Source organism: Eublepharis macularius, chromosome 7 (assembly GCF_028583425.1).
Source record: "Eublepharis macularius isolate TG4126 chromosome 7, MPM_Emac_v1.0, whole genome shotgun sequence".
Classification (NCBI taxonomy): Eukaryota; Metazoa; Chordata; class Lepidosauria; order Squamata; family Eublepharidae; genus Eublepharis; species Eublepharis macularius.
This window is the reverse complement of record NC_072796.1, coordinates 67156877-67184795: the sequence shown is the minus strand read 5'-3', so window position 1 is coordinate 67184795 and position 27919 is coordinate 67156877. Positions and strand designations below refer to the sequence as shown.

At 39.2% G+C, this 27919-nt stretch overlaps 1 protein-coding gene across 3 annotated transcripts in view; it reads left to right on the top strand.

The window, feature by feature from the left end:
* Positions 1-27452, top strand: part of TWSG1 (twisted gastrulation BMP signaling modulator 1) — a 32981-nt gene extending 5529 nt beyond the window's left edge. For all 3 annotated transcript variants that reach the window (XM_054984397.1, XM_054984396.1, XM_054984395.1), the window contains exons 2-5: positions 2932-3095; positions 9885-9984; positions 21221-21487; positions 23226-27452. In XM_054984397.1, the coding sequence (XP_054840372.1) occupies positions 2973-3095; positions 9885-9984; positions 21221-21487; positions 23226-23407 (672 nt within the window). In that variant the 5' untranslated portion in view covers positions 2932-2972 and the 3' untranslated portion in view covers positions 23408-27452. The remainder of the gene's footprint in view (positions 1-2931; positions 3096-9884; positions 9985-21220; positions 21488-23225) is intronic.
* Positions 27453-27919: the final 467 nt, after the last annotated feature.

The window sequence follows — 27919 nt, the reverse complement described above, 5'->3', positions numbered from 1 at the left end:
GGAACAGGAAGGGAGAGAACAGAAAGATTTATGCCTGAAAATAGAAGAGGTGGCTGATATAGACTTCATCAAATTATGATGAAACTGACCAGGCGAGAGGAAGGATAAAGATATAGGAGGATCTGAAACTATGATAGCTAAACAAATCCCTGGAATATAAATTGAAATGTTAAGTGTTTGATTCCAGTCTTGGTGACTTAAGTTGCAGACAACTATCTCTATAAAAGACCATTATTCCAGTCATGGGCATGTCATTCCAGCCACAGAACAATTCTACAATATTTAGAGATTATTAGTCCATACAGGGATGACTCAATTAGCTCCCACAAAGCTTCCACTACACCAGGGGCTTTCAGGGCATTGATGGGACTGAAATTCAACTGCAAGACCACATCTCTCACACCCATAGACCACTATTCCAGTTGGGGGCCTGTCATTCCAGTCCCAGAGCCCTTTTGGCACACCCAGGGGCCGTCATTCCAGGAAGGGGGCTGTCATTCCAGTCCCTGAGCCCTTCTGGCACACCCAGGGCCCGTCATTCCAGCATGGGGCCTGTCATTCCAGTCCCAGAGCCCTTCTGGCACACCCAGGGGCCATCATTCCAGTCAGGGGCCTGTCATTCCAGTCCCTGAGCCCATCTGGCACACCCAGGGGCCTTCATTCCAGTCAGGGGCCTGTCATTCCAGTCCCTGAGCCCTTTTGGCACAACCAGGGGCCGTCATTCCAGTCAGGGGCCTGTCATTCCAGTCCCAGAGCCCTTCTGTCACACCCAGGGGCCGTCATTCCAGCATGGGGCCTGTCATTCCAGTCCCTGAGCCCTTCTGGCACACCCAGGGACCGTCATTCCAGTCAGGGACCTGTCACTCCAGTCCCTGAGCCCTTTTGGCACTCCCAGGGGCCGTCATTCCAGCATGGGGCCTGTCATTCCAGTCCCTGAGCCCTTCTGGCACACCCAGGGGCCGTCATTCCAGTCAGGGGCCTGTCATTCCAGTCCCTGAGCCCTTCTGACACACCCAGGGGCCGTCATTCCAGTCAAGGGCCTGTCAATCCAGTCCCTGAGCCCTTTTGGCACACCCAGGGGCCGTCATTCCAGTCAGGGGCCTGTCATTCCAGTCCCTGAGCCCTTCTGGCACAACCAGGGGCTGTCATTCCAGTCAGGGGCCTGTCATTCCAGTCCCTGAGCCCTTTTGGCACACCCAGGGGCCGTCATTCCAACATGGGGCCTGTCAATCCAGTCCCAGAACAGGCTATCTGGGCCCAGACACTTTCCTTCAAAATCCATTCCACGTTTTCGTTGCACCTCTTTTTTCGCTCTAATGTGTTTCAATGGAGCCCATGCAAGTCAATGGGCATTCCAGTTTCCCATTATTTCCAATGGGCAATCCTGTCATTCGGTTTAGTACATCCCCTTGTTTCATTCTGTCTGCTATGAAGTGAGTGAAAGGTAGGTAGGGTTTCTTATTATGGGTGAAAAGATGTGAAAATAATTTTCAATAGGGACAGTGTCTTATGAAATTTTTTTAATGACAAGGGAACACCTACTTACCTGTGTTATGAAATTTGAAGCATTTTAGTAGACTTTTATTATTGCAGCTTGTTTTTTTTTTTGCTATATTTAATTGAAGACTTTCTGGCCTTCTTGCCAGACCCTAAAAAGTCTTTAGCCTCTCTAAGGAGATGAGACCAGACTATTGAAGCCTTCAAGGAAGTAGTGTGTCAGAGCCAACAGTATAAGTAGATTGTCAAATCTGAACACAATTTTATTTTTCATTCACTTTATATTCCACTTTTCTCTCCAGTGGAGGCCCGAAGAGGTTTACATCATTCTCCATCCCTCCATTTTCCCCTCACAACAATCCTGTGAAGCAGGCTAGACTCAGAGTGCTTACCTGACCCAAGATCGCCCAGCAAACTTCCTTGGCAGAGTAGGGATTTGAACCTCAGCCTCCCAGATCCTAGTCCAGAACGCTTAACCACTATACCACGCTGGCTTGAAATGGTTGTTGGCAAAGATTATCAGGCTGTACATTCTTTGACGTTTCTTAATGCTCTTCTAAAGTATCTGGATGCTGCTATTTGGTTTAGACAAAATTCCTTTGGCTCAGAAAAGCTGTGTTTATAAGCAGTGGGGAGCATCTCAAAAGGCATAGGTCCTTTCTGGATGTTCCAGATCTCTTCAGTGAGCTCCAAATGCTACATAGTTTTGACCAATGAAATGTTACCAGTGTTAGGGAGTTATCAAATATGAACAGTAGAAAGTACTGGTCAGTTGCCAAGGAAAGACTTCCTTGGTGCCTCTCAGTGCTCTGCTGTTTTTACTGTATCAATTGGTGGCAGAGTTTTGGGAGCAGATGGAGTGATAGGACTGAGTTTGCAGTATAAATGGATAACTGGCAGATGCAGAAAATGGACATTATCAAATTATTCCTTCACATATATGTGTATTGTATTAATATAAGCTCTTAGTACTCAATTTATAATCACATGACACCCATCCAGTTCTTTGTTCAAAAGCCTTTTGTGTAAATTAATACATCTAGACAGCTGGTGTTGAAATACATTTGGGTTGTGTTAAAACATGTTCTCATTTATTTATATATCAAAGTAATCTTTGCATCTGCTTCCTTGTTGGCTTTCTCTCTCTTGCTAACCTATCAAAATATTTTATTTAATCACAATGCATTTATTTTAGCTACTGCTAATTCTCACTCAAGTGATGCACAGGTACTCTGATTAAAATTTAAATTGTTATGCATTATTTAAGCTTAAAATCTACAGAAAAGTAGTAAACTCACCTCTTCATATGTTTTTGCCATATATATTGCTGAATATAGAAGAGTCACAGAAACAAAAACTCTTCTAGAAAAACTGTGTGCTACAAATGAAAGAGACTTCTATCTCAATGTCTCCATGTGATGCTTCTTATTTCAGTGCTGTCTGGCGGTCCCAGAAATTTCCTGCTCGCAAAGAATATGAGGTTGTGGTACATCACCGTGCTAGCACTAGTCAGCATGATGTTGTGTTTCTTGCTCCATCCATCAGTGTGCTGCAACAAGGCTCTGTGTGCTAGTGATGTCAGTAAATGCCTAATACAGGTATGAGGAAATGTACTTGCTATTGGTATAAGCAATTAACCAGTAAGAAAATCAAGGACAGGCTTTTGCAGCATCAGTTTACGTGAATAATCAGTGGTCCTGAAGTGAATAGTAAATAGTTTTGCATAGATATTTATATGCTGAAGAAATTGTGACTTCATCTTTCTTTTAAAGTAAAGCAATATGCAACTCTTAATAATTATGTATGTTCTGCATCTGATGCAGCTTAATAAGAAGCTCATGAGACGAAGAGAGTAATCCTGCGCCAGTCTACTTGGAATCCTACTCAGATCTACTCAGTGGGGTTTACTTTCAGGAAAGTGTTCTTAGGTTATCACTGATATATTATCAGCTTTCATCTATGGCATATTTTCCTCTGGAAAACAATGTGCACTGTATCTCTAGACCTCTGGGACAAAAGTTTAAATGTTGCCTGTGGGAAGCAGGATATAACTAAAACTCTTGAATATTCTGCTCAATTGATGACGGGCTAGTAATGTATGAGATGAATGCTTTCCATAATATAGGGCTAAATGAGAAATGTCTGTTTTATCAGCCTGGCCATGTGCCTGTTGAATATAATATAGATATTAGATGTAAACATTGTTGGCTTGATTAGCAGTTGTGATGTTCCTCACATGATGACTAACTTCCACAGGACTTTTCATAAAACTGACACTATAATTGGAGCGGTTAGTACTCTGTTTCAAGTAAATTTATGTGCTGTCTGACAAGATGCTGAAACCGTGTAAAAATATAAACTATGCAAAAAGTTGTATTTTATCTTGTGCCTGATATTTGAGGATTTGGCGGTGAGGGGGGCAGGACTTATAACTTCAATAATACTGGAGCAATATAGTGCTTGGACAAGGTACATGAATGGTGCATGAGCTACATGGATAGATGGACAAGTTGCATGGATTGATGGACATGATGGAGGAGTACCAAGGGGTACCAAAACGAATTCACCTGGCATCCTTTGGAGTCACTAACTTGAGATAACTAGAGATAAGAATTTGAATGGGTGCTATTCTGAATTTTCCATCTCCTTTGAGCAATCTATACAACACTATTGCATATAATTAACCCTGATAACTGTAGGAGGGGGAGGGGGAAGACTGAATCCAGGAATCTTCACTTCGTTTCACTGTAGGACAACAAAGCTGAAAACATCAGTACTGTAATATGGTGGGAGGTGGGGAAATGTTTGTGCACAACAGCAGGCAAAAAGCCCGCTCATGTGTGAAAATATATTGACTGGCGCCTTTACTTCTATTTATATGCAAGTAGATACTGGCAAGTAGAAACTGGGAAAACTTGTTTCACTTGTGCTCTTCGTAAAACATGTATGAGAAGAATAATTAAAGAAGGGACATCCTGGTATGGAGCCATAATTGTGTCTCATAATGGTAAAAGGCGTGGGGAGATACTAGCGATCTTACTGAGAATGACTTGGATCTTCTGTGTTCTTGCACCATGTCTACTTCATGGATAATTGCTCTTGCCTATTGTTGAAATGAGGCATTTGTCTGGGGAGATAGCCTGAGTGGGGGAATAAAACAGCTTGGGATCTGGAGGAAGGGGCTGGGTCCCTCTGCAGTATGGAACTATCTCCAGCCTCCCATTTCACTATGCTAAACAGCCTAATTAGATTTTTAACATGAGTTGTTGCCTGATAAAGAAAAATATCTCACAGATGAAGCCCCAGGTCTTTTCACCTTCCATGTAGTAATTCTTCTCAGCCCTCCATCAGGTAGGTCTTTATATGTATTCTTTTATTTGCAAATTGTGCTTGTGCAACATGCAGAGATTTAGGGAGTCAAGCATAATTAGAGTAACTAGTATCTTAAGAACATTCAGATAAGAGACAATTTCTAGACATTTTGGAACTTTGCTTTAATGAAACTGAGAGAGAGTCGAAGCATTAAATTCCCTTTCCTCTTCTTCTGTGGTATCAATCTGAATTCATGGGTGTCTGTGCCCTTCACCTCTACACTCCTCCCTCCCCTTAAATGATGCTCAGCTGCTCTTGATGTTTTATGTTCTTGGTGCGTATTCAGTCCTTATCAAACTATGGGGGAAGATTCTCTTTTTGGTTAATTTACCGTGATGTTTTTTCAATATATCTGAGGAATCCCACAAGTATGCAGAACCCCCTACTTGTCTTAATATATCATAATTACACATTGTAGACAAAATTAGCTACCTGAAATTCTTTAGTATGCCATTTAAATAGTCCATTAAAAGCCCAGTTAACTGGTACACCAGACACTGCTGCATGCTCTCAAGAAACAGCAGTGGAATGGACTCATAATCCCATAGCTAATATCCCTCATTTCCTGTCTCCGTGCTGCAGATCAGTGAGGCAGTAGACAGGGATTTAAAGGGCCAGAATTCATCCTGCTCCTTTAAATAATTGCCTGCCACACAGGTGGGGGGCATGAGAGGTGCATTCTGGCCATGGCTAGAACGCACCTCCTGCCGTCCCAAAGCATTTGGCATGGGTAGAAGATGTGGGTGGGAACATTCCAGCCATGGTCAAACCACTTCTCCTGCCACCCACTCATATTGCCAATTAGCTGTGCACGGGGGGGGGGGGGGTTAGAGGACTGGATCCCTACCCTTTATATCACTGCCTGCCACACAGATGATTGACAGTATGGGGAGCTGGGTGTACTACCCATGGGCATCATTCCTGCTGTTGCCTATGGTGGTGTCCATGGTCAGAAGCCCACTAAGATAACTGCCTGCTCCTCTTCAGCCTGCCTTCAGGCATGGAGGAGCAAGTAGTTCCTGCTTGGTTAACCACTGTGTTTGGTTCACTATAAGCCACAGTTCCCCAACTATTCTGGTTAACACATTTTTCACTGTAAATCCTATATCCTTCAAAATACGACATTCAAGTTTCTTTCTGTAATCAGAATTAGTTTCTGAAAGAACAATAGCCTCCAATTCTGAATTTTGATATTTTATCTTCATGGGCATCAAAGAATTGAAGATTTACTCTGTTCTCAGCATAGTACCCAGAAGCCCGACTGAACCTTACCATCCTAAGTCCATGCCAAGTTTGCCAAGAATTATTACTATAATTTAATTACTGTTCTTTCAGTAAAGAACTCTCTCTCAGTCCATTCTAATTTTTGAACAGTTTTTAAGGTCATTAACCAATACGAGAGACTAAGCATCTTCAAGATTTCATTTGTGATGCTGAGGAGTAACAGCAAAATATCCTGTCTGTGACACATCTTGTTTTTCTTTGTTCTATGTTTAGAAAGTAACTCTAAAAATTGCATCAGGAGTTTCCATGTTAACTAACCTCGTATATAAACCTGTTATAACGGAAAATTTCGGCTTAATTCCTATACGTGGCAGAGTCATCCTGAGATGTATAAGGGAGAGGTTTCTGCATACTTTTTACTGAACCATTACAATCAGTACTGAAGCTTCTGCTACTTCTGGACCTTATAATGCCATCACAAGCCCAATGGGCTTAGAAGGATTTAATTCTCCTTAGGCCGTCACAGTTTGTTTCAGAAGTGTTAAATTCCAGCAGGAATTTCAATAGTGATAGCAAAGGTTAAGTAAAAATATGTAAGTATGCACAGATAATCTTTGTCCTGAGTCACAGTAGACCTCTGTGTTTAACCCAGATTTGCTTCAATCACATAGAAAGGTGGGATAGAGGAGTTTTAAACACAGGAATGTAAGGGGGACTGATTCCTCCCTCAAGATGACACCTTTCTGAAGTCTGCCTCCAGGGCTCACTTCCTATATCAAGCCTGAGTAGGGAAAAATCATGGCAGATAACAGTCTGCAGGGAAGTAAAAGTTCATTATGTCACCAGCATGCCTCTGTTGTGGTTTAATTTGGATTCTCTTCCCAGTTTCTATGTGATTAAACCAGGATTTTCCCCAAACACATTGATCTGCTAATACCATATCTAGTTTAACCATTACAGAACCACACTGAATACAGACACTTTCAGCCTCACTCTTCCCCTTTCAAATCCAAATGTTTTAGTTCGTTACCATAATTTTCTGTACTTTTCTGAAGTAAGAGGAAGTGGCTGTGGAAGTATGGATAGCAATACACTTCATAAATTTATTTTTAAAACACAAAGGCATCCCTTGAGAGGAGGAACAGAATGCTAAGGTGTTTGGGCAATAATCAGCAGCTGCAAGAATTCTCACAAATAATGTAGGTGTAGTGTAGTGTAGTGTACACACCATCCATGCTGGTGTGTATTTAATTTGAGTACTGGATATGTAGACGGGAATGCTGCTACTTGTGAAAATGACACTTATGAAATGTATTGCTAGGTATACTTACTGGCCTCAAGTCTTGCTGAAATTGATGGAACTTAAGTTTAGTCATGATTTACTTTTCTATTGATTTCAGTGGTACTTAAGCAAAATGAACTCTGTTAGTAGTTTCGGGTGGGTAGCTGCGTAGAACAAGACTGATATTTATTTAAAGATAGTAACACAATAGCGAACTGCTTGAAAAGTGGAAGTTAAGCAACTTTATTTGCTCTTAAATTTTTTCACCCACATATATGCATTATGCTTTTCCTTACAGAATTCAGAAGGGTGGAACATACATACATTTTTATTTTAGCAACTCTGCAGCAGATGTGAATGAGAACAACAGTTTAATGTCTTGCTTCACTTGTACTGCCTTGTTCAATGGGTCTTCAGCTATCCTATTTGTTGTGTCTTTCCTGATATCTTTGATTTCCATAATATTCTTGGAAATCTGCATGTTAAGATACAGCTAGTATTGCAAATGGAAAAACCCAAGCTATAAAATATAGATTATGGCAATCTATTTTTTTTAAATGCAGATTTTGATAATGCCTCTATTTGTAGGCATATAACTAAACAATAATGAGCAAGAGTTTCACAGCAACAGCAGCCAATTCTCTGTGGTGCCTAATGTAGCAGAGTTGAGGCAGTCCTGTTTTTAAAAAAAGGTCCATGAACGGTCTCTAAACCAACACAGTTCACTAACCAATGCACCAGTAAAAATAACGGTTCTTAAATCAGTGTCTCTTCATGGGTATGTGGCTATTCTCTCCCTTTTCCCCCCTTACTATCATCTTTTGAAAAATGTAAGCAAATATTTGTCATAGCTGCTTGATGAGCACAGTGTTTGCGAGGCACAATGTTCAGCATTTTCCATGTTTGCTCAGAACTAACTCTCACACAGTTTTGTGGTATTTACTCCTGAATAAGTATGAATAGAATTGCAGCCTTGGTCAGTAATGCAATGTATGAGAATTAAAATGGGTAGCCCGGTAATGCCAGCAATATGTGTTTTTTCCCAACTAAGAGAACAATCCTAAGCAGGTCTACTCAGAATCCTAGTCAGGTCTGTTCAATAGGGCTTACTCCCAGGAAAGTGTTCTTAGGATTGCACTGTAAATTTATTATTGTGCAGGTCAGAATTGGTGAATTAATATAGCGGTACAACCTGCTCCTCTTCTCTTGGGGTGCATGTACAAGAAGATCACTGTGGCATGGATGAAATGAGGTATCATGGGTATAGAATTGAGTGTGCACCAATTCCAGGCTGCAATTGAGAATACAGTTGAAGTGGGAACATAATCTATTTGTGCCCTCCAGTGCAGGGGGCGGGGTCAAGCTGTCCTCCATTGAATTCTTTTTGTTTCTGGCATGCATGACTCCCATTGCTCTCAGTGGTAAATTTTATAGAGATACATCTGTGAACATTGCTGAGGCAAGAATCAAACAGTCCTCACATAGACACGGGTTTCCTCCCATCTCAATGGAGCTAACAGTTGCAGCCCAACTATGTACAATACTTGTTAGTCATTTCAGCCTTGAATTGCATCTCTCTCTGAAGCACAAAGATTGTTCAAATAATGAAATATGAATTTGACCATCAATTCAGTTTCATATGTTTGTTATACCTGAACCAGAGCAATAGCATTCCAAGGAACATGCTTTGTACAGTAAAGGTGTAATCTCTTGATAAATTGTATATTAGTTATAATTAAGAACTGTAATTTTTGTTAAGAGTATTTCATTGCTCAGTTTTTAATTTTATTATGAATAAATGTGCTATATAGTTCAATAAACACTAATAATTACAAAAATAGTTTCTTCTGCTTTGTTTTCTCCTACTAATTCCTGATGAGAAAAAAATCTGATGTTTCCAATGCTTTGAAGTCATGTTTGTGATTACAATTGGAAAATCAATTCATTTTTTCTTCTTCTATAGATACTGAAAGCTACAACAGTTTTCATATATGAACCATACCTGAAAGTTAAGAATCATAATTCTTTCTAGAGATATACTGAGTCTGTGTACCTTCATGGTGTTGTTAAATCTAAGTTTAATGTATGAATCTGCATTCTCACCCCTTACATCCTCCCTTCCTTTAAGTATACATTTCATGTCCTAAGAATTCACATTCTGACTATCATGAAGTATGGTAAAGGAACCAGCAGTAATTTAAACTGGATTTGGAGAAATGTTATGCAAAAGTCTTCGCCCAGGCCTAAGTCTAGATAGGTATCTTCTTGTAGCTGTGCACAGCAACAGAATTTGTGGATTAAATTATGAATCTTAAAAAAAAACTCTTCATTTTTAAGTGTGTATGTATAAACATGCACATGTTTACCATTACTCCATTTGGAATTTCTTGTGCAAGATCAGTCTTTATTGTTTAAGGCTTGATTAATGCATTGGTTGGATGATTTGAACTGTCATCTTGATTGGTATTTAACACAGAGAATGTTCTGACATGCTGTGGTGTGTTTCTAGGAGCTCTGTCAATGCCGACCAGGTGAAGGAAACTGTTCCTGTTGTAAGGAGTGCATGCTTTGTCTAGGCACGCTTTGGGATGAATGCTGTGACTGTGTTGGTAAGTTCATTTTTCATCACTTAATACTGTCTCTCAAAGCTGCTTCAAATAGTAACCTTCATCTTTGGGAATCTTGAATGTTTAAAATTCATGCCAGTGCCATTATTAAGTTTAGATGTGTGACTCTTTCATTTTGATGTCTCTGGAGTAAAACTGAGTTAATTTCATGTAAGTCAAAAGAAAATTATGAGTTAGGTAACTTTCAGTATTATATTTAAACTCAGGTTTCATACAGTAGGTGCCACATTCCATAAATCATTTTATTCACCCAGGCATTTAACAGACTATGTTGAGGTTGTTTGCTCTTTCTTTTAGATACTGACAACGTAAGTTTTTATTATGAGCTACTTATTTTACATGTTGTAGGCATGCTGCTAATGTTATAATTTGTTAATAATTATTACAACATTTTTATATTTATTGATTAATCACCCCGGGAGCCTATCGCAGCATATATATTTCCCTTTTTTAAAAAAAGGAAAGGCTACAGGAACTTTTGTAGGGCTAAAAAAAATGCTGAAAAAGTTGCAACTCTTTGGTTATTCCTGGTATCTCTGGATATCATGTGAGAAGGTATGACATTTCCCTCACTGAAGTGCAGTCCGTTTTCCTGTCTCTTTCAATTCCCACAAACTATCCTGCCACCAGGGTCACACTAGATCACTGGATCCACCACATTCAGTTAAATCTTTGGGTCACAAAGGCCAGACACTATGAGCATTACCCCTGAAACCATTAAGTTTCAGCAGAACCACTGAGAGCACAGAAGAACTGTTAAGGGTATGATATTCATAAAGTAAAATGAATAAGAACAAACTTTGTTTAAAGAAACATACAGAGCTCAAAACACACAATAAACTTCACCTTTCCTAATCCTATTGTTAATACTTCCTTTCCTAACTACCTCACTTTATAAAAAATCCCTACCAACCTAGCCCAGCCCTACCTAAAAAGATTTAAACTCTCTGCCCTTCTTAATTTCTCCCCTCAGTCACACTGTCTCACTCCACTTCAAGCACGCTCGCTCGCTCTCTCCCGCCCTCCCTCTCTCCTGTCACTTAAAGTTATTTCATGCACACACTTGCCAGTATTCTTACCTTTTAAATCAACTGTCAAGAACTATATACACATCATCTTTTTAAATTATGTTTTCTTTCTTTGTACTGTCCTACCTTGCCTCCTTGATTCTTGCTAATTTCAAAATGAATTTAAGCTTGCAAGAGTAACCATGCTGGATTGATCAATTGATTTAGATTATTTTTAAGCCTTAAGCAACCTACGCCTACTTGAGTTGATTTATGAAGTAACACATAATAAAAACAATAACAGTTGAAATTTTTGTTTCCCTTTTCCTCATTTTTCCCACTTCTTTAATGCCCTGATAGAGATGTGGCCACCAGAACTGTACACGGTGTTCAAAACATGGCCACACCAAGGGCTTATATATAAGGGCATGACTATACTGGCAGTTTAATTTTTAATCCCTTTCCTGATGAACCCATTAAGATTGCTCAGATCTTCAGTGTGGCAACTGGTCACATGTTCTTCAGAACTCCCAAATGTATATTATCTAGGGGGTTATCCTGTTTACATGCTTCTTGACACTCTCAAATAGTCCTAAGAAGTTAGTCGTAAGAGAGGAGGGGCAATTTCTCGCTGCAATCCCCCAGTCTGAGCCACTGTTCACATAGGTCCTGTGACCTCCAGAATAATCTTTCAGGGTTTCAAAGGGAACTGCAGGAGGGAGAGGAACATAGGAACAATCTGGATGCCTTCTGTTTTTTGTTCATGTGAATAATAACAACAACAACTAATAATAATATATCTGTAGGCACTGTAAAAAATAAAAACAAAGCAAAGCAGAGTCAATTGAGAAAAGTCAAGGTAAATGAATATGGTTAAGAAAATGCTTGAGTGCGAGAACAAAAGAAGGGAGCTGAATGTCAGGTAGAAGAGCATTCCAGTGTAACGAGCTATAAGGGAAAAGAGATACAGGTGAGGAATAGAGATGGTAATCTTAAATTTAACTAGAAGCCTTGTATGGGAGGAACAAAGTGAGAAAGGAGGGACTAGAAGAAGGAACAGGGCCATGAAGACATTTGAAGACATTTGAAAGCAAGTACAGAAAGTTTAAAGTGAAGGTAAGAAGAGAGAGGAAGCTGGTAAAGGATACAGTAGGAAGGAATAGTATGACTTGAGTAAAAAATATCAAACCAAGAGTGGGCTTTTTTCAGAGAAGCATGTTACAATCAATGTAGAAAATAATAAAATTATGAAGTAAAATTTTTGTAGTGTCGGTAGAAAAGAACACATTCTGTATACATCTGGATACATCTGGATACATTTCTTGCAAATTTTAATCAGCTGTGTATTCAGGCTAATTTACATAGAGCAATATGGTTGCTGTTCCTCCATATAATGTTCTGATCAGTGGTAAAAAGAAACAACGTAATTAGGATGAATGACCTGGTTTGATACCAAGTCAAGAATCAGCAGCACCCTGCAGGGGGGGGGTGGGGTCATTCTGGCATATGAAGTAACCATAGTAGTCATCCCACTCAAGCTCTTTACAGATATTATTGAAGTGATGTGTGATCTGGCCAAAGGGAAGAGACAACCACATTGTTCCAGGAATATATGAATTAAGCCTCTGGCTAGGACTAACTATTTAGGAAGGTTTCATTTCCCTGTTGCTTTTCAAAGTTAAGTTTCCTTGTGATATAGACAGGGTTAGTAACCTTATGATTTCAGCTTACCACAAGCCAAGGATATTATATTTATTTGTACCTCTTTTGTGTGACAGTATATGCTTCTGTCAGATTTGAAGTGAGTTCTGGATTGACAAAACCATTGATTATACTGTGCCAAATTGTCTGCCTTCCCATCTCTCTCTCTGGATTCATGTGAAGAAACTGTGTCTATTGTGTCTGTCCTGGAGCATCCTTTAGACTGTTTTAGTCTTAGAGAAATGTGCAGAAATGTCCTATAAACTGCTTGAAACCCCTTCCCCCCCCCTTTCCGCTGATCATGAGGACAATTTCTAGGGAGGCCCGAGGATCCCACACTCTTCTCCACAGTTAACTGCCCTCAGGAGAAGACTACAGGTTGAAGCTAGCCTTTGACCCCTGGTAATTAAAATTAGCTCAAACTATAAAAGAGAAAAGGAAAAAACTCAAGGTGTAATTGGCACCCAGAATCCAACAAAAATTTTTCCAGATGCCCCTACAGGAAATCTGGCAGATTGACAGATTAAAATAAAGGAATTAACAAACCTAACTAGGGAACAGATTTTAGAAACCCAGCACCTTAATAAGGAAAATCAGGAGCTAATGAAAAAATTAGAAGCTTACACAGAAGATAGAGAACGATCCCAGAGTGAGCTTTTCAAGGTCCAGGCCCAACTAGAAAAAGACAGAACTGAAAATGCTAGTTTAAAAACAGTGGTGCAAAACATAATAGGCTCCCAGAAAATCACTGAGGATAGAATAAAAACTTTGGATGTCCCCTCAGCACAGGACACAGAACTAAACAGGGTTAAATGCAGTGGAGTGAATGATCAAGTTTTTCCACCCTATGGACCAAGCTACAAGTGACAAATGACACTTGCCTGGCAAGTGAACAGACTCACGTGTATTTCCCCCTGTTCACTTGCCACTCACTTGCTCTCCACTTGATCACTATGTAATCAAGTGGAGCGCAAGTGAACAGGGAGGAATACACGTGAGTTTGTTCATTTGCCAGGCAAATGTCATTCATCACTTGTAGCTTGGCTCTCAGTTTCTGCCTCCCTGTCACCAAACCAGGAATTCATTCTAGCCTCTGAGCATGCACAGAGTTTAGAACCCATCACTTAAGCCCCCACTACAAATCTCTGGACCTATGTCCAGCCAAGTTATACACAGCCCACTGTGACTGTGCCCACTTGCAATGATATTGCAAGCCAGACAAAGCCTCTTCCTTTTGTTCTCTCTGAGGCTGCGATAAACCCGAATAGGAAATATGGTAAGAAGTATTACCGTTGGTCCCAACTCATGGACCCAACCTTGGGGTGGAAAAGCCCCCCTGAAGTAACTTAGGTTTCAGTTCTCCCAACCTCCTCCTCTTTATTTGTAAAATTGTTGTCTTTTTTTTGTTTATATGTGTGCCTCTGCTTTTTTAGAGCACTCTGCTCTCTTGCATAATTGCTCCTCCACTTACCCTACCTCTGCTCAGTTTTGTTATTCAGAGGGGCGGAACACATTGAACTTTTACCCTTTTTTCTCCTTTTGCCCATTTCATTTTCTGCATTCACCACTGGTCTACCTCACACGGCTGGTGGAGAAACATGGAATTGTTCCCCCCCCTCCCCCCCTCTATTTCCCAATGGCCTTCCTTGCAAGAATAGTGGTACCTCTTGATTTGGCTAGCTGTATGGGAAATGTGCATATCTGCACCCACCGTTACTCTTTTTGTTTGTGTATGTAATGCCAGCAATAAATCATAGAAAACTGGGATGACAGTACATGGACTGGGTTGGAGCATGGAAAAGTTAGTATTGGATGCTTAAGAAGGAATCAGACAATGTGTGTAAGAGTGAGGAATTAAGCAAAAGGCACTATGGAGGAATGTTGTATATTTAGGAAGGTATTCTAGGGACTGTTGATTAATCAGGTTTTAGTATGTATGAAGATAGATAGAAGTATGTGTAATGATGAACTGTGATAGAGGAATAGCTCCTGTCCTAGTAAACTCGTGCATTTTGCATTTACACTGACCCAAATAGCAGGAAGAGGTTTTTCCCTCCCCCTTTTGCATTAACTCCTTTTACTATGGTTTGTTATGATTTTTCACTCTCTTTCCCCCCCTTAAAACATGAGTGTGTTTCACCAGGTGGTTCTTCCACTTACACAGAAATCTTTATTTTATTCTTTTTGTCCCCTTGCACCTTTTGTTCATCTAGTTTTTTAAGACACTGTCTGAGTTTTGTCATTTTGCTTTGCCAACACAAAATTTCACCAGGTTAGAGACCCTGCGTGACCTGGCATAGTACAGCAAGCCACAACTAGCCTAGGCTGCCTTGCCAGGGAAACTTCCTTCACCCAGATCACTCCTGCCTTCTAAAGAGAAAGAGGTGCTACACCCCTTCTAATATTTTTTGTTTGTTGTTTCAGAAGACCAGGAGTTGTTAGTTAATCTTGTGTAAGCTTTGTTTATCATTGCTTTTCAGGCACTCTCAGTTTTCTTTCTTTTTTTTCACCCAGCAAGTGCAACGCCAGATTGCCCATTTGAATCAACCAAGGCTGCCCACCTCGGCTGCTCCCAATTTTGTTTTGCTTTTTGCTTTTTTCTCCTATTCCTTAACTTTTATTTTTGGGAGCCCCCACATGAAGAAATCCAGTTTTTTCCAGGGATCCTCCTCTTTTTCCTTTGCTCGAGCAGTCATGGTGATCCATTTCTGTGCCCCACTTTTTGGATAGCTTTTCACATGACATTTCACATTCCGTTTGTGTCCCCTTTGAAAACTTTTCCTTTTCAATCTTTTTACTGATTTTCTTTTACTTCTTTGGATACTGGCAGCCCAGCTGTCTCCAATCTTCACCAACAGATCCCTGCCAAAATCACACAGCTTCTGTTGCACGGAGCCCCTCTGTTAACCCTTTCCAGCTTCATGCTGCAGCCTGCAACCTCCATTCCTGCACCAAGAGAGAGGAAGCTGCCATTGGTTGCCTCCTGATTTCAGAACTTTGCCTTGCAGAGCCTAGTCTTCCATGGCAAGCCACCACCCCTCTCCTCAGCACTCCAGATGCTTTCTTGGTTTCTAGGGGGGGTGGCGGTTCAAGACTCTGGCATGCTGCCGTTTAATTTGGACTCTGGGTGGGGACCTCAAGATTTCGGCATGGACTGTTTATACCAACTACTTGTCATGAACTCTGACTGCAAGCTCATAGTGCCAGTTGTGGGATACTGGGGGGGAAGTGATCATTGAAGCCTCCACTAAAAAGTCAATTAGCATTCGTGATTTTGTGTGTGTGTGTATCCATTTGTACTCATCATTCTAATCCCTTACTCATTTGCTTAATTGTTTTGACTGATTGCAGTTGATTTTGATTAGTTGCTTCTCGTTTCTATTACTTGATTTTGCTCCATTAATTTATTTTATTGCTAGTGTGTTTTATTTTATATTGGATTTATTTATTAAATTTATACCCCGCTCTCCCTGCAAATGGGCTCAGGGTGGCTAACAACAAAGGAAAACATTATGTATTAAAATAACAAACAATTATCTAAAAAAAATATTTAAAAGCTCAGTACAATACAGAGTACAAAACTGGCGCCATAAACAATACAGGCTACATCAGATTATCTAAATAACATGGGTACAGCTATGGTGCAAACCTAGGGCAGCCAATGATAGAATACATGAGAGGGGTCAGTAGGGGACAATTTGCTGGTTCTCACCAAAGGCCCGGCCGAACATGTCCGTTTTACAAGCCCTGCAGAACTGTAACAGGTCCCACAGGGCCCGGATCTCAACTGGGAGCATGTTCCGCCAGGGCTGAAAACACCCTGGCTCTGGTCAAGGCCAGATGACTGTCCTGTGGGCCAGGGGCCACCAAGAGCTGTTTATCAGCAGGGTGCAAGACCCTGCGGAGGATATAGGAACCCCGCCCCCCATTCCCTTTCCTTGCTCTAGACCATGGTGCTAGATAGGAAAAAATCATTTTTTTCGTTTTTGTCCAAAACACTTTTGGGGGGGGGGGGGTAGTTGATGATTCTGCCTCCCTAATCCTATTCCCTCACCCCCTTCTTCACTTTCCTCCCTGACTAGAACCTCTATGCCTTCTGCCTCTCCATGTAAGTTCAATGAACTTACACGCTGGAGTCGTGACTCCTTCATTGCGGGGGCAGGAACTGTTAGCAGCCGTATCCCTTCTCCTTACTGAAAGAGCAGATTGTGAATATAAAATATCATAAGAATATCATAAGCCCGTTCCTCATGTAACCTGGTTTGAGCTTGGTATATATTGGTGGCAATCCGGCAGTTAACTCCTCTCACTGTCTCTCCCTGAATGCTAGTTTCCCCAACTCACAAGGAGACCCCTCATTTAGAGAAACAAAGCAGCTTACATCGTTCTACTCTCTTCCATTTTATCCTCATAACAACCCTATGAGCTAAGAGGCTGAGACCGTGTGACTGGCCAAAGCTACCAATGCCAGAGTGGGGATTTGAGCCTGGGTTTCCCAGATCCTAGTCTGACACTCTTAACCACTACGCTACACAGGCTCTCATTGCAATTATGTCAATCAGATTGGACAAAAGTCACTTGGATAAGAGCAAAAGATGGCACAAGGACCGTGATAACCATAGTGCACTTTGGATTTTTGTTTCTGCAGAAGACAAAGGATAGAACAATAAGCCAGGTGTGGGAGCAGAGGCACTTTTTGCCCTTCAATTTTGTTGTGAAATGGTTCCTTAACAAACCATATATATGGATCTGTTCATATCTATAATTTCCTCACATTTTCTGATGAGCATCTGAATAGTGTATTTCAGAGTTCTATAAGGAGACTAGAAGGGCACAGCAGACTGATGGGAGAAGCTATAGGAACAAATCTCCATAAAACACAATCCTTTTTACATGAGCATTAGATGACCAGTCACACACAGAATCATAGAGTTGGAAGGGGTCATACAGACCATCTAGTCCAACCCTCTGCCCAGTGCAGGATCAGCCTAAAGCATCTCTGACAAATATTCATCCAGCCTCTTCTTGAAAACTGTCAGTGAAGGGGAGCTCACCACCTCCTTAGGCAGCTGAAGGGCAGCTCACCACCTCCCTAGCCAGTGGCAAACTAGCAGTTTGCAAACTAGCAGTTTGCCACTGGGTATATTTTGGTGGTGATACATTAGTAGGCATGCACAAAACAAGAATAGCTTCAAAATATGCAAAACAGAAATGTGTATTAAAGAACTGAATTTTACAGTGAGAGTCAAAACATGATGGAGAATGTTTTAAAAACAAATAATGGGCTTGTTTATACTTGGTTTGAAAGTTTAAAATATGCAATACATGTGATTAAGATATAAATGAAAAATATAATGTTGTACATTTGCGCCTAATTGGAATGGCCACCATAAATATGTCACTCGGTGCAGCTATAGATCCTATTCCATAGACTATGCTTACTTAGATCCCATGAACATGCATTTTCCTACAAACAGTGCAATCCTAAGCAGAGTTACTCCAGTCTAAGCCCATTGACTTCAATGGGCTTAGACTGGAGTAACTATTTTTAGGATTGCACTAAAAATATTACTTCCTTTAGTGGATAGACAAATTATTAAAATAATGAAGTTCCTTTCAAAAATTTAGAAATGTCATAGATGCAACTAATTCATTTACTAAACTGTTATCTGATGTGTAGCCTGTAGAATAAATAGACTGATACTGTCTTATGTAGTCTTGGATCAAATAAAAGTGATGCAGCTTTTCTGGAAAAATATGAACTGCAAAACTTTCAAGTGCTCTAAATGAGTATGATCTGATTTAGTGTATTTATTTTGATACAGATAGTAAACAAAATGTTACAAGTATTCTGTGTCAGTTTTATGTTCCAGTAGCAACAAATACGTGACCTGAAATAACTTATAAAAAACTTATAAAAAATATATCCCCAACTAATATGTATAATAAAAAACTTATACATATTAGTTGGGGATATATTTCTACCCTGAGTATCCAGTGAGGGAAATGTCCCAATTGTTTGAAGGGTCAGAAGTTGTTGTGCTTCACAGTCTGAAAACAGCCAATACTTTGACAGAAAGCAGAATGTTTCTTTGTGTAGATCTAACAGTCCCTTTTGCACATTAGATAACTCATATTAGTATGATTTTTTATGAAGTTATAATTTTTTAAAATTTGAAACAACAAATATGTTTTGAACCTAAGATCTTAGACACTAAAAAACTTGAATAAATATTCAAGGGGGAAAAATCTAAAATTAATTTCTAACAAGTTTTCTATCTTGTAGTACAAGGTACCCTTCTCTCCAGGTTGTGAGGAAGGCTGTATCTTCCCACAGTACTTAAAATTTGAAAGTTGTTGAAACAAATTCAAAGCTTTATGTGGAAATTATTTTTATTGGGATGACATCTACAAAAATCTACAGACAACATAAAATGTACTTTATTAACCATCTATACATTTAAAGGGGGGGAAAGCACTGAAAACTACTGAGGCGACAATTTCAGCATACCCAAAGAGCTCTGTATAATAGACACAGACATTGTTGTACACTCATCTATTTCAAGAGAATTTATCTCATCTATGGAAGTAACTGGTGCACCTCAGTTTCCCTGTTGCTCTTTGTAGCATCACTTTTTAGTTCCACATCAGATTGGTGATCATAGTATCCCTTTTGCCATGTGAGAGGCAGAAGCTTTGGTTAAGAAGTGTTGGCTAAGTCATAACTTAATTTTTAAAATTTTGCTTATTATTTGTGCTTGGGGTTTTATTCCCCCACCCCATTTACAAATCAGTAAACCGTACATGTACTGTTTCACACCATTTCTAAGGATACTTCACCTGAAAAACATTAATTATAACTTTGAAAATGCTAAACTTGCCTGACATTGTGCTGGCAGTGTGATACATTCATTTTTATTAATTTTATTTTTATTTATTTATTTATTTATTCAATTTATATACTGCCCATCCCCAGGGGCTCTGGGCGGTGAACAGTTAAAATCGATAAAAACAAAAACTAAAATCAATATACAAATAATAAAACAAATTAACAAGGTGCAGTGGTGGGGAGAACCCTCCCCCACCCCAAAGGTGGGAGGCCAACATGGCACCGCCCCCTTCAACCACCGAACGCCTGGCAGAACAGCTCTGTCTTACAGGCCCGGCAGAACGATAATATGTCCCGCTGGGCTCGGGTTTCCATTGACAGAGCGTTCCACCAGGCTGGGGCCAGGACTGAAAAGGCCCTGGCCCTGGTTGAAGCGAGGCGGGCTTCCTTAGGGCCAGGGACCACCAGTAAACATTTATTCGCTGATCGAAGCGATCTCCGGGGAACGTACAACTAATCAACTAATCAACGAAACAACTAATCTTTACAAATGGAAGTTTTCCACAGAAGAACAAAACTCTGGACATTTTTCTGCCCAGTGTCTTTGAATGAAGTGAACTGCTTCTTTAGCCTTTAGTTTCCACAGTTGTCAGTGTAGGCTAGGTATGTGCACATGAACACGTTTTGCTTAACAAAAGAATCTACATGACATGATTGACCCCTTGGGACAAGGTTTTAGTGAATTGGCAGACATCACTAATACAACACAGAAGCACCCAAGCAGCAATGTTCAGTTATGCCATAAAATATATGCAGTCTCTAGTATGTCTGAATGTAGGTTTACTACTCTAGTGTGATTTGTGATGTTATTCTTTGTAATTCTGGCAGGGGATTAAATTAGTTAGTGAAGCAGATGAGCAGATTCTTGAATTGTAATCAAATAAGCTTTGTGTAAATACAATCCTGACAGGCAGAACACAAGTGTTATGCCTATTAGATTCAGATTTATATCTAAGAGAAAGGTATTTATTATTGATCTTCTCACAAGAAAACAAGGGTTGAGTGACTCCACTTGAAGGAAATATTTTTTAAGTTCACTCTGCATCCCACTTCCCAAGGTATCCCTTACTTTTTGCCAGATTAAATAGGTGACCAATGCCTTGGCATTGTTTCTTGCAAACATTGTTTATAAATAAATCCGGAAGAGCACAAGAGGAATTCAGGAAAGTACATGGGATAAATTGACTTAATGCAAGTGTTTTTCTGTCCCTGCCCCAATCCTAAATGTTACAAATAGTAGCAAAAACAAGCAATCACACAAACAAAGCTCCTTTTCTGTAGAATACCCTGAGACTTAATGAGTGGAAGAAAGTGTTTGCTTTAGCCCTCTGAATGCCTCTCTGTGTTAAGAATTGTACACATCTGAATATGGGGTGTGGGATATGAATCTTCCCACCGGCTGCACAGGAAAATGTTATGTCAGTTCTAAGAGAAAATATAAACGGGACAGAATGTGATGGATTTCATTTGTACATTTATGTTGCAGCACATTTCCATCTCAGAAACTACTTCTTTAAATCCCTATGAGAGGATATTAGTCAGTGTCTCATAATTTTTAAAATGCTGCTTTTTGTGTGCTTTTTCTCCATTAATTTTTTGTTTAATGTTAATTGGTCTGCAGGGATGTGCAACCCTCGCAATTACAGTGACACACCTCCAACTTCCAAAAGTACTGTTGAAGAACTGCATGAGCCAATCCCTTCCCTCTTTCGGGCGCTCACAGAAGGTGACACTCAGCTGAACTGGAACATTGTTTCCTTCCCTGTTACAGAAGAATTATCACATCATGAAAACTTAGTCTCATTTTTAGAATCAGTGAACCATCCCCAACATCAAAATGTCTCTATTCCAAACAACAATGTCCACATACCATACTCCAATGACAAAGGTAATATTATTGAAGTTAAATGTATGAGCCTGTGCCTTTAAAAAATCAAGAGGAGAGAAGAGTGATTTACATGTGGGGAAGAGGGGTTTAAAGTGTGATTCCCTATTCCAGAGTTTTGGGATAGGTACTCTTGATATAATGTGACAGGAAACCAAAACCAACAAAAAAGGTGGAAATTATACCAAAAAGATGGATATCACTGTTTCATTATTCCTTGTTAGAAAGAGAGAACTTCCTTTTTAAGGTTATCTCAGAAATTGATGAACACATTTGGTAAAGCAATTTCTCTCACACTGAATTTGGCATTTAGATTGTAATTTTAAAAACACTTTCTTGAGAGTAAATACCATTGAACAAACCATGGCATACTTTTGAGTGAACTTTCTTAGGCTTGTTCCTTCAGAGCAACCCAGTCTCCAACTTGGGTCTATTCTGTAAGATTTAAGAAAGGAGTTTTAGGATGGTATTGTCAGTCTCCTTTAGTATTTTGTAATTCATTGTGCAGTAGTCTGACGCGTCTCTTGAAAGACAACCTTGATGCCAAGAAAGAGGAAAAAATCACTTTGATCTTTGGTTTATTCTGTTTTACCTGGGAGCAGAAAATGTTTTAATTATTGAACTATACATTTCAGGTTTGTATTGTTTATTTTTATATGAATAGGTGACAAATGGTATGGAATATTTCTTTATGCAGTTTCCATTCTAACAAGATTTAAATAACTTTTAAGATTCTCCCTTAGCTAGAATTTTTTCCAAATTAAAAAAATTAAACACATTTTTTTTAAAAAAGTACTATGCTGCTTTTTCTGTTAGCCAAATAAATGTTCATAATTCTTTGTGCTATTCACAGTGTGTTGGCCCTTTTTATGTAATGAATAAACTGAATCCTAATTGCTTCAGACACATTCCATTTTTATACCAATGTTAAACTTTGACCTAATTATGTTTCTCAGCAAGAGTACTCTTCATTAAATGAAACTCAGAAGTTGGGCATTTCTAGTTTTCTCTAGATTTACAGTGCAATCCTATGGAGAGTTACTCCAGCCTAAGCCCATTGACTTCAATGGGCTTAGACTGGTGTAACTCTCCATAGAATTGCACTGAAAGTATATAAATTTATCCCAGATCCTCAAATGCATGTTCAGAAACGTTTTATGTCTGGATGATATTACTTAAATACTTTAGCAGGGAGAGGCAGAAGGGAAGCCAAGCCATATCCATCTTTAAAATGGCAGGCCGAAAGAGGAAGATAGGACACTTCCTTCAAGTCTCCTTTCCCTGTGGGAGCCTTGTAGCACTCTGGTATGAGGTTGCTGGGATTGGAATGAAGCCCGGTATGCCTAAAGCCTTGAAGAGGCCGCTTTTCGGCAACTGGGAGCAACCATAACATCATCTATCTTTACCCTTGTTAAGTCAGAGCAGAGATGGTCAACTGGAGGGCCAGGGACAGTTATCAGGTCTGTAACGTGACTTTGTCCAACCTTTGAAATCAACAAGGCTTGGAGCATATGTAGACAAGATGATGCATAATGCAGTGATACAAGGAGACAAACTACAATTGGTGCACAATAGTTGCACTACTGCACAGTCTTTGGGGCAGTGGAGTGAAGCTACCAAAGGGATTCTGGGAATTCACTGTGAATTAAACAACAGAGTTGTAAATATGACGTTGTTTGAATGATCTATGGTTAAACTTTGTTTAGCAAACTAAAGGCCCTTTTCCACTTTCTTCATTTAGAACGCATGTGTACAGTGGTTTACTTTGATGATTGCATGTCAGTACATCAGTGTAAGATCTCTTGCGAATCTATGGGTGCATCAAAATACCGATGGTTTCATAATGCCTGCTGCGAGTGTATTGGACCAGAGTGTATCGACTATGGCAGTAAAACTGTAAGATGCATGAACTGCATGTTTTGAAGTGGAAAAGTTGACTCATAATAGGGACACTAAAGTTATTTTTAGTAAAACATTGAACTTGGTAGTATTGTTTGATAATGTAATAGATACAATGCAAACAGTGTGACTAGAGAAGATGTATACAGTTTTAAACATTTAATCCCCCCCCTATAAATCATATAAACAGTATTATTTAGTAAATGTTTAAACTTGTTCTTGATCGGACAGTCTTATGTTGGTATGTACAGACTGTTTTTCTTTGATCTGACTAACTCATTTGCATATTGTTACATCATGTTGATTGGAGGATCATGAAGCATCAAAGAAATTGCAACCGGGTCTTAAATGAATTTCTCTCATTAGTTTGGCTTGTCATATGTTTCAAAATGTTCAGATTTGGACTGATATGTATTGCTACAGACCTCTTGGATTATTGTTATGAAATGTGTTAAAACAACTTCACAACTAAAGAAACCATCTCCAGATACTGCTCTTGATTGCAAGGAGGAAAGAAAACTGATACTACATTTGGTGTCAAGATTTCTCCTCTCTTTATTAATTTCTTCTCTGTATCATAGCAAATTATGTTTAAGTGTAATTATGTTCACTTTGCAGCATCCTTTTTTTCTTGTTTTTCATTCAAGGCCTCAGTGAGGCTATTATAAAGCAAGAAGAGAGCATGCATTTATTGGGAATTAAAGTGTGGGTCATAGTGAATTTAGATGCTACTGATGTGTAAGAAGCAAAAATAGGTTTGGATGAAATCAGTTGTATCAAACACTCTTTTTAAAAATATCTGTAAAATAGCTCATTATGTTTTCTATAATTTATGTACTCGATTTCATATCGGTCCACCTCACCCCAGACTCTTAAATCTCTACATAAACTTCTATGTAAAGTTTATGTTCAACTATACTGTGTATAATTTAATATTCTTCCTGACACAGTGAAGCCAATCTGTACATAAAAACAGGCTTTCACATACAGATTGCCTGTTTAGATGTGTTCCGAGGACACAAAATACTATTGCCTGGATAATGATACCTAATGTTCACAGGTATATGTATGGCTTACTAAATAAATGGTTGGGTGTCAGGCTGACAATCCCAATCATAAGACTGGGGGAGGACATTACTACTACTACTACTACTACTACTATGAAAAAGTAATGGGTGTCAAAGCTGACCGTACCAACCACCTGTTTAGCAAAGGAGGTTCTCATGTACTGGTGTGTGTAGCTAACAGTGCCAGCCTAAGCAGAGCTGCACCCTTCCAAATCCACTGATGTCAGTGGGCTTAGAAGGGATCAACTCTGCTTAGGATGGCACTGTAACACTAAATTTGGCTACACTTGCAGTTTCATTCTAAGCAATCATTTAATTGGGAATCTGTTGTTTTGGGAGTAAAGTTGCTAAAAGGAAAGCATGACAGTTTTAATTAAACAACTTCACACCTAGTGCTGCCCTAAATTTCTACCTGATGTCCTGAGCTTTTTAATTGAAATTCAAGAGCAAGTAGCAAAAAAATGGTCATGGTTATCTCATGTATTTCATAGGTCACTATTATTTGCACTAGGCCAAGAGAAATGGATGGTCTGGAACGTGAACCCTGATATTTTTACTTCAAGAGCTGTTATGCAGACCAAAGACTGAGTTTCCAAAGGTAGAAGGAAAAGGGCACAGTTCCTTAGAGGAAGAATCTCTGCTTGACATTTTCTTCCACCTTAGAATGTTTATATTCCATCAGTTTTACAAATAAATGATCTGCAGTTCATTCTATTCTCTTTTTGGCCCTCTTTAATTAAAAAAAATAAGAAGATACCTTTGGACAAAACTATTTGGTGACACGCATCAGTGACTACTGATTTTCAACTCTTTTTTCTGTTTTCTAGTGACCATTTTACAGCTTTACAGTATGTACACTCAGCAATAAGTTTCACTGAGTTGAATGATGTGTTTCGGATTTGCAGGTGAATGTTAACAATGCATATATGATAGCATTACAGAAAAAACCCTACTTTTAGTTGTTTTTCTTAGCTGCTGCTTGAAAGAAGGAAAAGTAAACTAGTTATGAAATGTATTATATTGTCAGCATAATAATACTTCCTTTTCAAATGGCAAATTCATTCAACAAAATTCATCCAGCACATACACAGCTATTAAAAATCTTCGTATAAGAAGACTCCTTCTTTACATTACTTTATACTAGTGGTAATGATGTTCTTTTTAGGAATCTGCTACCATAGCTCATGGTAATAGCATAAAGAATGGTATACAAAAAGTTAAGGTCTGAGGATTTTTAAAGATACCTTGAAATAGTATTTTAAAATTCATAATACTGCCTAGAAATCCTGTACTGTGAGCTCAGTGTATATATAGTTCAATGATCTACAGCAATGTTAAATATATTTTCTTAGATTTTATGATTACTTCATAAAATATTTTGATAAATAACATATATAGATGTGTGGGGTTTTTTTCATTATATTTGCAGTATCATTCAGATATATCAAATTTAGATTAACAGTATCTGCTTCTTAAAAAATGTATTAAGGAAATGAAGAAAGCCCACAAAGTATCTTTTATCAAACCCTCACGTTGGGTCTCATTTAAATTCTATGCATGGAAATGTGGCTTCCCTGCTTTCCAACTGCAGCTTGGAATGTCCCCCCAAATGCTGCTCCTGGGGATCAGGGGACTACGGAGGGGGGAGTTGAAGGGCTGCTGCAGCAGGGAAAGAATCAGCTAAAATTACTTCCCGGCCTTGTTCCTGTGGAATCTTTTCCATGGGATCCAACCTTTTGTTCCACGTTTCCTTGACATGATAAAGTCTTAGTGGATCATCTAAGAAATAGTGGCTTGTGGCTGTTCATATTTCAGCAGAATCAATCAGCAAAGCTATTTTTGGACTACTGGTTTTGGCAGTGGAGAGGATCTTTTTCATGTTTGAATGCTCTAACACTTTTAAAAATATCACTACATGTAGAAAACATGGTCAAATTAGCCTCATTCTTTATATATTAGTCTTTCTTTTTAACTTCTTGAATGCAGCCCAAAGTGATTTCCATAGTACATGGAAATATAGTATAGCCAGATAAAGGGTGGATCCCTCGTAGAATTTGTGTGCGTGCAAGGAGGGGAAGTGAGTTTCTTCCCTCCTACAGTATCCTCCCCAAAATGTTGCTCCTGGGAGATAGGAGATCCCCCAGGAATAGTTTGGGGGTGGTGGTGGAGGAATTGGCTAAAATCAATACCACTCTGTGCCTGTAAAAATTCTAGGTGGGATCAACGCCAGAGCCTAAACACAGTAACACAGGAAGTTCCTGTCTGAATACAGTTTTACGTATGAAGCCTGAAGAAACACCTAGTCTTGACAGAATAGGTATATCCTTTCTCCAACTGCAGCCATATTCTTCCAAGAACAAGGTAGCAGTATACTAGTAGAATCCTAATAAGGGTCTCCACTGGTTGGTTTTATTCCCAGCCTCTGGCAATTTGTTTCTGCTGCACACAGATTAATCAGCAAGTAAATATGCTGTGCTCATCTCCTTTAGTGATGGTTGAAATGGCTGTTTTCATATACAGCCAAATTATTAACAGCCTGATTCCAAGAGTTCTTGTTTGGAAGAACATTCAGTTTAAATTAATGGGGCTTCTGCATCAATATATCTAGAATCAGGATATAAAGTAACTGAAATTGATTTGAGAGCTTTGTTAAAAGGTATTATATAAATCATGTATGAATTGTATGAGGGTATAAAATTCTAGGAAGAATACCTGTTCAGTTTAAGAGCTAAGGCTTTTACAAAATAACTCATGTTTAAAAAAACATGGAACCATTAAATAGGGTATACGTTAGAAAGAAAACATGACAGTCTCTTGCATGGTGCTCGCTGACATCTCTATGTGTCTTGATTACACCTGCATGTTGCCTTGGCCTTTCAACTGTTGTTTTCCCTCTGCAGGTTCAAGGCATCTCTGCTATGTATGTTTTTAAAGAAAGAGTTAGCTTATTTGTTGAAATTAATGAAAAGGAATGTCCATTGCAGTTATGAAATAAATCCTACTATACCATTAAGTGTCTGTGAAGGAATACACTGGAGCTGCTTCTTTGGGACTGTAAGTGGGAAGAAGTTATGAAATAATGAGGAATGCACAAGGGAGTAAAACAACAAGTATGAGGCTGTATAGGATTTGGCACAGCAGGAAAGAACGGGATTAAATACCATGACGCACACAATGACAACATTGGAAAGGGCACCAAAAGCCCTTGGCAAGCAGTGGTGGTATCCCACCGAGTCCCCATAGCTGTTTTCCTTTTCATACACTCTTGCCTATTAAGGACATGCAACAATCATTCCACTTTTGATTAATTGATTTGTTTGGTGGCTTTATTCATTTTGTTTGTTTCAACAATTTATTTCATTTTGTGCCTTGTTTAGTTTTAAAATAATTTTTACTTCCTTCTCCTTCCCACCCACTAACCAACCTTTTATCTGCCCTCATCTTCAATTATTTATTTATTGACTTCCTA